The sequence below is a fragment of the Podarcis bocagei genome, assembly GCF_964188305.1.
Source record: "Podarcis bocagei genome assembly, chromosome: 14".
Taxonomy (NCBI): Eukaryota; Metazoa; Chordata; class Lepidosauria; order Squamata; family Lacertidae; genus Podarcis; species Podarcis bocagei.
The window spans coordinates 41894641-41905750 of NC_138139.1; the positions used below are offsets into that span (position 1 = coordinate 41894641).

Consider the following 11110-nt stretch of genomic DNA (forward strand, 5'->3'; position numbering starts at 1 on the left):
AAGGAAGGAAAACTATTTACTTAAATAAAATAACATTGGTTTAAATCTGCAGGTAGTTAATTACATTTTAACAATAACCTTTAATATGGATTTATCTGTATTTTAATTTTTGCAAACCACCTTGAGTCCTGTTTCTGGGGAAAAGGTGGGATGGATAAACAAACAAACATTTTATAAAGGTTGTCCACCACCCCCAATCTCTGCTGACTGGTAACAGAATTCCAGGGGGTTCCAGGCACTCACCCAGGGTTGTGTTTCCATTGAGAAATCAAGGCACAGCAGAGAAATATGGTTTATGTGCACATATTTATAGTTAAAGCCTTCGATGGAGGGAGTTCAGAGCATTACATCTCAAGAGGGGCTTATTCCTCCAGCAGGGCAGCACTGGATTCCCAAGGCACCCTTGAATGCCATCTCTGTGTGCATCTGCATGGAGTTATTCCTACTTCCTCCTCCTTGTTCCCAGAACACCAAGCTGCCATAAAATCCTCTGTGTAAAAGGACAACTTTTTTCCTGAGTGGCACCACACATACACACACACCCTTGCCCTGGCAATCTCCTTCTTGGGAGGGAGACAATAGGGAGTTTTGTCTAGTAGATGGCTTTTGCAATGAGTTAATGGCAAGGCCATTATCCCCCTCTGCCCCTCTGTTTGGAAGGAAAAGAAGTTCAGCATGTCCTCTCACCTTATCAAAGCTCTGGTTCAAACCCCAGCAACCCAAGAATCGAGAGGGGGAAACCTGGCACCCAAAGCTCTGGGGGAATCCCTGTTCCGCACTGACCTATAACACTCATGTGCATCAGTCAGGGTTTTTATTTTTTTCAAAAGATATTTATTAAAGTTTTTAAAATATAACAGTGAAAATGAAAAATAAAAAGAAACAAAATACAACATAAAAACAGTTAAAAAACAAATAATTTTCCATAACATATCTTCCTTACGCTTATTTCCCCAGACCTCCTCATACCTCCCTTCTTTGTATTCTACTTCAATTTGTTAGTTCAGCAAATCCTTACCATTAAGCTTTTACCCATTTGTAAACCTTTTTTTCGTATCTCCTAAAGCATTACAGCTGGAAACCACTTAGTTTCTATCCAACATCCTTCTAACATTCATTAATTTTACAATGTTTCTGTAAATAGTCTTTAAATTTCTTCCAGTCTTCTTTCACCAACTCTTCTCCCTGGTCTCGGATTCTGCCAGTCATTTCTGCCAATTCCATGTAGTCGATCACCTTCATCTGCCATTCTTCCAGAGTGGGTAAATCTTGTGTCTTCCACTTCAGTCAGGGTTTTTAAAGCAGATTTTCAACTGCCAAATTCATCATCAGACACCCACCAGTAAAAAATTTTTTAAAAGCCAAACGTAAAACAAAGTGGGGTTTTGTTTTTGTTTTTTTGCTTCTATGTTACATGATCATCCTGTATCAATGGTCCTTACTCCTTAGGAATCAGTAGTTTTTACCTATTATACAATGATTATTCATTTATGAATCTGCCTTAGTTCAGTAATCAGCAAGCACAAAAAGGGGGAGCAATTTAGGGATCTTTACAAGGACAAGACAAAGCCTTACCTGCCCAAAGTGGAGCAAAAGGAGATTCCAGTCAAGGTGAAGGCAGTGACTTTTAAGCAAAGCAATACTGTATGTCAGCTGAAGAGATTATCTATTGCACCAAAGCGTTGCTAAAGTGTGTCTGCAAAGAAGGCACCCTCAGGATCCAGAGGGCAAGGTTGGAAGTAAGAGAAATGTGTTTTCTCACTGAAATGTGACAGAACAGGAACGTCCAAAGGAAAGAGATGTCAAAGGAAGGAATCAGACCTGTAATAGATCTTGCAGCCCTGACAAGAAAACTGACAAGGTTCAGAGCGTACTCGCAGTCACACTGACAGGCATACAAGAATTAAATTCTTCCCAGTGCAAAGAGCGCAAGACGTCAGCTTTGATGAATGTGAAGATATAAAAGTGAGCTGTTAGCAACAATAGGTTCAATTCTGGCCAGAGAAAACACCAAAGAGCTGCAGCACAGGTGTGGAAAACCTTTGGCCCACCAGATGTTGCTGAACTACAACTCCCACCATCCCCAGGCCCATTGGCCATGCTTCCTGGGGCTGATGGGAGTTGTAGTTCAGCAACATCCACAGGGCCAAAAGTTCCCAACATCTGGAGTGGAGAGAAGTAAATTCAGCTGGAAAGTGTTCAGGAGGGGACGTTTTGTTGTCATAAGTGGAAACATTAGGAAACTGGCATTTTTGTTCTGAACATGGGATGGTCTTGACAATCTTCATTGGCATGCCGAAGGAACCATCAGAAGCAGATGCCGCTACAATAATGAACTGAGGTGTGGCCAAGAGTTTAATTTGTGTTGGACAATCCCACAATACAACAATGACTCTAGATGGACAAGTGTTTTTTGAGTTAAATAAGCAGGTGAGCAACAGTAGGAATAACACTAGTTCTATATCTCATCACACATACGGTCATCCTCAATGCATTAAAAGGTTACTTTTACTTTACTACCTAGGGATTTGGTGGGGAGGATTCATTTAAATTTTAACGAAAGTTGTACATATACATAAATTTTCACATATATCAACAAAAACTATATACAAAAATGCACTACATGAGGGGAAATTGGTTTGCAGAAATGTGTGCATTAGGCAACACTTCATACAAAAAAATGTTGGGAGAAATCCACACTGAAATACAACTTTCATGCAGGTTTTTTGGATTTTTTAATGCGTGTTGCTGCAGAAATGTACTGAACTGAATTTAAGACTGGGAAAATGAGAAACTGAAATTGATAGATCCGTTCCCTTTGTGTAGGGTGCCTGCCTCATACTGTCTTCATTAGACTGGGAGCCGATGGGGTGAGCAGCCTCTGCACCCACTGCGGATGGGTGGCTTATGGGAACGCCAGCCGGGAGATGAACACCTGAATAGGGGCAGTGCAGTAACTGCATCCCAAAACTGCCCATTCCTTGCCGTTTGTAAGCTGACACCCTGCAGGAAAGGCACTTGACTCAATGCCTTGTTCCTGACAGCTCCCAGAACAGAGGAGGGATAAGAACAGCACACAAACTTCTGCCAAACACATGACTTGTCTGTGAAGAGTCTAGCAGAGAATTCCAAGAAATCTGGGACACTGTCAGAGGGTAGGAGTGCTAACGGTGAAGAGGAAAGGGGGGCGGGGAGAACACGTAGGATGATCTCTGCATCAAAGCACCAGCCTCACAGGGGCCTTTCTGGAGCCCAGATGAAAATCTCTCAAAATACATCCAAGTGGGAACAAGGCAAAAGACCATTGGAAAGGCCTAAAACCAAGAGCCAAATGGATGGCATGTTGGTAATATTTAGCCCAGCAGGCATTGTGTGATCTAGGCATAGGCAAACTCTGGCCCTCCAGATGTTTGGGACTATAATTGCCATCATCCTTAGCTAACAGAACCAGTGGTCGGGGATGATGGGAACTGTAGTCCCAAACATCTGGAGGGTCGGAGTTTGCCTATGCCTGGTGTGATCTCTCCACCATATTACGTTAATCAATTGCCACTTATGGCAGGAAGAAGCAAAATGAAAACGGAAGCCATGTGTTAATAAGGAGGACTGGGACGTAGTGGCAAATAAAGTCAGAGTCACGCCATACATTTAAAGCACACTTGTAGTATTGTGAGTCATGGTTTTCCCCAAAGACTGCTAGGAATGGAGCAACTAGTTAGAGGTCTCCTAACAATTCTCAGCATGCTTAAACTACAGTTCCCACAATACTTTTTTGGGGGGAGGGGTTGGAATCCATGATTCCTAAAGTAGTAAGAATGCTTTAACTGTACAGTGTGGGTGGGACCTAACTCCAAAATAGAAAAGCATTAATTTTTTTGCTTGCCCATCCCTCATCATATCAGAGGCCATTGGGCGGGTGTACTCGACACATGTCCAGCACGGCTTTCTTCGCAGTCACTTGGACCTTTCCCAAAGCAGGGGCCTTGCACAAACAAAGCTGCTTGCGGTCACTTTAAACTCCTGGTAAAAATATTTAAATGACATTTTCTTCCCTACTTGGAATGAAGACACACACATCCCACAACTGCAACATAATTTGCACCTCAATCCTAAACCTGATTCCTCAGCGCTGGTTTCAATGAGACTTAATTTCAATCAAATGTAGCCAACATGAATAGTTGACATCATAGTAGGAAGCAATGCTTGTTTTATTTCCCTCCAACTATTTTAGGGGTGAGGAGCCTCTAGCACATGAGCTATTGGCCCTCCTCAAACCACACCCATCCATCAACTGACATCACCGGTGACATCAGCTGATGGGCAGGCCAACCCAATTTAATCCTCCATTGGCTGCACTGTCTGTTTATATAGCCTGGGAAGCAGCATTCAATTTCTGCTCATTCATCAGCTGATTAAAGACTGGAATGAGATTGGTACAGGACTGGAGATGTAAGGGGGATGGGGGAAACTCACAAAGTTCTGAAAGCTGCTTCCATCTTCCCTTTTAAGAACCTAGGAACTTAAAAGGAAAGAGGGAGAAGGCTTGCAAAAGCCTCTAGTGGGGAGGGGGCTGGATCTGCAAAAGCTTTTGGAAGCCTTCTCCTGCTTCCCTTTTACAACCAGAGGGAAAGGGGATTTTGACAAGTCGAATCTGATCCTGATAAGGATCTGGATCGCTACAATGGTACGTGTATTCTATACTACCACATATATGCTATGAATGTTTACACCTTCTTTTCACTTACATTTAAAATGCAGTTACCTATCTTATGTGTAGATATAATTATTATTCTTACCAAGTGAAAGATCAAACTATAATTATTTACTCAAGGTATCATGCCATCCCATCAACCCTAGGGTTTGTTTGTTTGTTTTTTGGTGCTGCTATAAGCACTAGAAGATAGCTTGTATGAACAGAACAGGAAGAAAAAAGATGCACGACTGTGTGATTTTACTTTTATATTATTTGAATGATGCTATAATAATCCATTTATTCAAAACTGTTATTATACTATTGCACAAAACTTCTCTATATTCTTTCCGATAAAAAAATTGCAGCTTTACATCCCATTTGTATAGCATTCTTCATAATGGAATACGCTGGAGCCTATAGAAGAGAGAAAGAGGGGGGACATTTAATACACTTTGCAGCTTAGTTTGAATTCAGTCTTGGGCCACCGTAGAAACTCCAAAACTGTCATCCAAGAGACCATATACTAAGTACCGTATTTTTCCGTGTATTGGACGAGGTTTTTTGACTCAAAAATTACGTCAAAAAACTGGGATCGTCCAATACATGGATAGTGGCTTGGGGGGGGGGGGAGAGAAGCAGGGCGTGCTAGCCATTTGGTTGACAGGAGTACGGCTTCCCCCAATGGCGCTCGATCTGGGGGGGGGGGTCCTGCCTGCAGCTGCGTGGGGGGAGGAGAAACTGCACGCCACCAGCCAGCTCGTTGGCAGGAGCACAACTTCCCCCGATGCCACTGCGGGCAGGAAACGATCTAGGGAATGCTTCCTACCCGCAGCTGCCTGCAGGGAGAGGCTCCACAACTTTGGGCCATCTCCCCTCAGTTTCTTAAAATTGAGTCCCCCCAAAATAAGGGGGGTCCTTATACATGGGGGCGTCCTATAGACCAGTGTTTCCCAACCTTTTTTGGGCAAAGGCACACTTGTTTCATGAAAAAAATCTTGAGGCACACCACCATTACAGCCCCGTGACGTCAGCGCGCAGCGTCACGCCGGGAGGGACATGAATTGCTAGCAAATTACATAATCACCTCCTTGAGGGCTGGCTCATCTTCTCCGAAGGCAGAACCCCATTAATTAACAGGACAGACTCACACCATAGCCAAGACGAGGGGGGAAAACCTCAGTCATGCACAGTCATGCACATGTGGGGGCTAAATGAGGACGAAGACCGGGCAGAGAGCAGGGTTCAAATCACCCCACCTGGCCAGGACAATCCCTGGGAGCTCCCTTGGGCCACTCGCCTGACCCACCTCGCAGGGCTGTTGTTGCGAGGATAACACGGGGAGAACCACGCGCGCCCCCGGGAGCTCCTTGGAGGAGAAAGCGGGCGATGAATGCAATGCACGAAATATATGAGAGGCGACCAGGTTTTGCAGGTGAGGGGCCCCCGCCAGCCTCCGCTTCCAACACCCGGCGCAACGACGCCGAAGTTTCCCCCCGGGCTCGGCTCGGGGAGCAGCGCTGCTCCCCCCCGGCTCCCCTTCGCCCTCCCGGCTCTCTCTGCCGCCCACTGGGGACCCCCCTCACCTGCCAAGTCCGGAGCGCCGGTGGAAGTTGCATGCATGCATGCAGGGCGCCGCGTTGCCATTGCATTGCACTGCACTCCATGCAACACCTGCACGCATGCATTGCCTTGCACGCCCGCCAAGGGGTCTCCCCGCGGTCTGATGCGTCCCCTCCGGCGCGGATGCAGCATTGCAAAAATAACACACACACCCCGGCGCAGCCCTACCTGGGGGGCAGCCTCCGCCGCTCCGCCTCCGCGGGGATCCCCGGGCTCCATCCTGCTGCCCGATCTCCGCGGGGGAGCAGGCAGGCTGCGTGGGGTCTGCGCGGAAGAGGCCCTGCCTGCCCGGCCACCGCCACTGCGCTCATTCCATGGCCGGGAGAAGAGCGCTTCAAACAAAACGCCCGGCCCGCCAGGCCACGCTGGGAAACGTAGTTCGCGCACCCCACCCAGGCGCGGAGCCCAAGGACGAGGGGACTACGGATCCCGGCAGCCCCCGCGCCGGGGACGGAGGGGGAGAGGCCGGGTGCAGGGATGGAGGGACGGGTGGGCAAGCGAGTGAGTGGCAGCCGCCAAGCCTTGGCCGAGAGCCAGGAAGGGCCTCCCCGGAGGAGGAGGAGGAGGAGGGAGGCGCAGAGCGGGAGGGAGGGAGGGAACCCCAGGGGTCATCTAGTGACGGCGCCCCAATCGAAAATTTGACTTTTTTAAAAAAAAAAATCTTTCGATTTTTTAAATTTTTCCCGCGGCACACCAGGCAACATCTCGCGGCACACTAGTGCGCCGCGGAACAGTGGTTGGGAAACACTGCTATAGACAGAAAAATACGGTAGTTATGAAACCGCCTTATACAGAGTTAAACCATTGGTCCATTGGTCCACTAGCCAGACCTATTTTCCGTATTTGACATCACTGCGCTGAAATCATTAATAGATTCAGATCCAGGTTTGCAAACCGAAACCCAATCAAAGTGCCCTCTGGGAAACTCCCTGCAGTCTTGGGGGCTTCACTGGGGAGAGGCAAGACCTGTTCTCCATTTAAAAGTTAACATTGGCCTCAACATAAGCATAATTCAATGGCATTCTGGGGAATTTAAATGGTGGCCTTTCTGTTAAAATTTCTGAGAGTAACCTGGAACGATGCTACCTTGGGGGGTAATTAAAACATTGGGTGGCTCACAGCCCCAGTTATTTATCCATGTGTGGACTCAGGACTGCCATCTGTGGTGAGCCATGCCGGGGTGATGAGGAACCATCCACTAACATGGATTCCAGGTGCTAAAACCAGCCATGATGGATAGCCTGGGGAGTTAACGATTGGCACCTACCAGTTCTGCGTCATGATCAAGTCCAATGTCGTGATGCTCCATCTCTTCATCCCTAAATTTCTTTATTACCTTGTTTAAAAACAAAAAACATACCAGATGAATAGCTGACTGTCTTACATGCAAGTCAACAGAGATGCCAGAACACCCAGGGTTGTAGCCCGTACCGTAAGCCCAACTCAAGAGTAGATCCACTGAAGCTAATGAACATAAGTAAGGCCCCATCTGAACTACACATTTAAAACAGCACCATACCACTTTAAAAGGTCATGGCTTCCCCCAAAGAATCTGGGAACTGTAGTTTGCTGATTGTGCCATGAGTTGTTAGGAGACTGCTCTTCCCCTCACAGAGCTACAATTCCCAGAGTTCCCTGGGAAAGAGGGATTGACTGTCAAACCACTCAAGGAACTGTAACTTTGTGAAGGAAATGGGAATCTCCTAACAGCTCTCAGCACCAGGGCTTTTTTTTCAGCCGGAACTCACCGGATTTTGTGACCCTCCCGTCACCCTTCAAAAGTTAGCCCAAATGTTTGTTTAAAAAATGCCTACTTTACACTTGAGCCCCTGGAGCTTTAACTGTAAAACTAGCCAACCATGGATTAAAACACACCTCTAATAATTCTTTGTATTTTTCTGGATCCTCTTCCACAAGTGTCCTGATCTGGTTGTTATAATGGTGAGATATGCTCTCCTCTACAGCCACAGTGCAAGCCATTGCACCTTCTTTTCCAAGCAAGGCAGTTCCAGCACCTGTTGCAGAGTCATTGAAATAAAACGCGTGCCCCATATATGTATTTGAATTAAAAATGAAGAAGAAAACGTGAAAGAGGGAAAAGGCTTAGCCTCACCTAACATAAATCCTGCAATGTTCCAGAAAGGCAACAGAATGGTTGGCCGGACTCTGTACAAGATCATTAACTCATTGAACTTTTTCAAATGGTCCTTTTCCTGATCCCACATTTTCTGCATTAAAAAAATGGCATTCAGCAAGACATCTGCAGTAACATGGAAGGAAAATCTTCCCCAGTATCAGCCTTCAGGATACATTATAGATTTAAGAGCACTGCTGTCATTTTCAACACTATTTCATTATTGTTGCATTCTGATGCAACTTCTCCAAAACACTGGTACCTTGGTTGTCGAACGGCTTGGCTCCTGAACAAATTGGCTCCCGAATGCCACAAATCTGGAAGCAAGTGTTCCAGTTTACGAACGTTTTTTGGAAGCCAAGCATCCAACACGGCTTCCGCTTGAGTGCAGGAAGCTCCTGCAGCCAATCGGAAGCCACGCCTTGGTTTTCGAACGGTTCCAGGAGTCGAATGGACTCCTAGAATGGATTAAGTCTGACAACCAAGGTACCACTGTACTCTAAACCATGGTTTGGAGGACTGAGAATAAAGCCCATGACCATAAGCATCCTCCTTTCCTCACATGCCTGCCTCACAACCAAACCACTGTTTGCAGTTATGTCTGAATTGGCAAACAATGGGTCGAGGAACCCTCCATATCAGGATCAAAACAGATAGGAAAAACAGTTTGAAACAACTTAAAATTACAAAAATTTAGTGGGTCTTAAAAATATGCATCGTATCAAAAGTCAAGAGTGAGCAGGTGTGTTACTAAATACTATAGATTCTAAGTGGTGTGCAATCAGGTACAGCATAAATTGTTGTATTCATACTATCTGGTGGCCTTCATTTACATTTTTTCATATTGTATTTTAATATTAATGTTCTGTTTTAATTACTGTAACCCACCATGGGACCTTAGGATGAAGAACAGTGGGTAATAAATTGTATAAATTATTAATTAAAGCACAAGAAGCATTGGAGAAAAAAATACAGGTATAGGTTAGAAATAGTCACCCTTATAACTGGTCCTACTGAAGTTCTCCCTAGCACTGCCATTTGTCCTGCATAAATGCGGTTCGCCCCATATTCCCCAGCATGATCCACTCTGATTATACGGTCAACAACTGGCTTATTGATGTTTTCATAAGTCGTTCCAGTACTACAGCATCTGTAAGGTGAGTGTAAGGATGGCAAATGCCATCTTCTTCCACCTGTAAAAACACACATTTTATTTATCAGAAAAAAGTCAGAACAAGAATCCTGTCACTATTCACTAACAATGGGGAGGGAGGAGGGCAGCCAGGAAGTTTTTACTACTTAGTAATAAGTACAGCTGTGATGTTAGTCTTTCAATTAAATCAACTAAAAAGGACATAAAATCACTTTAAATTGGAAGGGGTTTTCCAGGGAATTAAATTATTATTACTAATTATAAAAACTGCAGGTGGAAAAGGTGTTCTTAAAAGAAGCATTTCCCTCTGAGCAGCAAAAGAGAAACACCCTCAAGGCTGGTGCCTGTTGCAATGTTTCGCACATAATTTTTTAAAAACGGAGTTGATTTTAAGAATGTAGTTCCTTCTATGAATTTATAGAAAAAGCATTAACTAACACTCCTTCAATTAATGAAGGAAGACTTCTTTATCGGGATGACAGCCTTCATAATAACAACAGCTTTGGATCTTCGGGAGACTCATCTTTGTACATCCCTTCACTGGGAGAACTGTCCACTTGGTCCTTCTTGTTGCTTAATAAATTATTAGCATTCTTATTATTTGTAAAAAATAATAATAATCTGAAAATATAATATTTAGTATTACTAATAATGAGATTTAAGTATATCCAGTGCTTTTTTTCTTTTTTAAAAAATGTTTAGGGGTACTCTCATTTTGATTCCAGAAAATCACTATTTTATAGTTCAAATCGGGGAAAATTAATACAGTAAATGGACCAAAGTACAAAGATTCACAAAATGCTTAGGTGTATTCGCCCCCCCCCCGAAAAAAGCAGTGAGTATATCATTAATAACAATACTATTTTACTAAGTTAAAATACGAGAGTTATAACGCGTTAAATATTATTGTTGCAGCATACTATTCTTTTAGCTGCTGCAGAGACCTGACTGCATCCTGAAGGAGTAAGATCTAAATCATGCAGCTATGGCCGAGCGTGCCTCTGAGCGTACACAGAGCGCCTTCCCCTCACCGCCACCCATTGCGATGAACGAGGGTGTGTCAAGGGGACTGAAAAGGGCAGGGCGGATGGGGGGGAGGACGATTAGAGGGCGACAAGGAGCACCGGGGAGGAATGAAGGAGAACATCCCGGGAGAGGGGCGGCTACGTCAAGGGCGCCCTCCCGCCCTACCTTCCCTGCAAAGGGACCGCCAGCACTCAGCTCGCAGCAGCTGCAGCCCCGCCGCCATCCTCCCGCCCACGGGTGCCTGGTGCGGACTGATGACGTCGCAGCCATCGGCCTGCCCAACCGCGCCCACTCTAGCAACGAAAGACAGATCAAAGTCGCCTTCGCGTTCCCAGCCATTATACAACATTGCTTTGTCCCAATAGATAATGATGTAGAGTTACAGAAAGTTGCAGCTTTCCGGGTTCCTTTCTAACTTTTATTCTGCCTGCCGCCGAGCGGAGAGAGAAACTGACAGCCCATTACAGACATTTCGCTTTATTCA

General features: G+C 45.3%; 1 protein-coding gene across 1 annotated transcript; it reads right to left on the reverse strand.

Moving 5' to 3' along the window:
- Window positions 1-4946: 4946 nt before the first annotated feature.
- On the reverse strand, window positions 4947-10990 carry COQ7 (coenzyme Q7, hydroxylase). The gene is made up of 6 exons (XM_081169737.1): window positions 10792-10990; window positions 9444-9640; window positions 8427-8541; window positions 8189-8328; window positions 7581-7649; window positions 4947-5107 (listed from the first exon to the last, which is right to left on the reverse strand). The coding sequence occupies exons 1-6, from the start codon at window positions 10973-10975 to the stop codon at window positions 5030-5032; spliced, it is 783 nt and encodes a 260-aa protein (XP_081025863.1). The 5' UTR covers window positions 10976-10990; the 3' UTR covers window positions 4947-5029.
- Window positions 10991-11110: the final 120 nt, after the last annotated feature.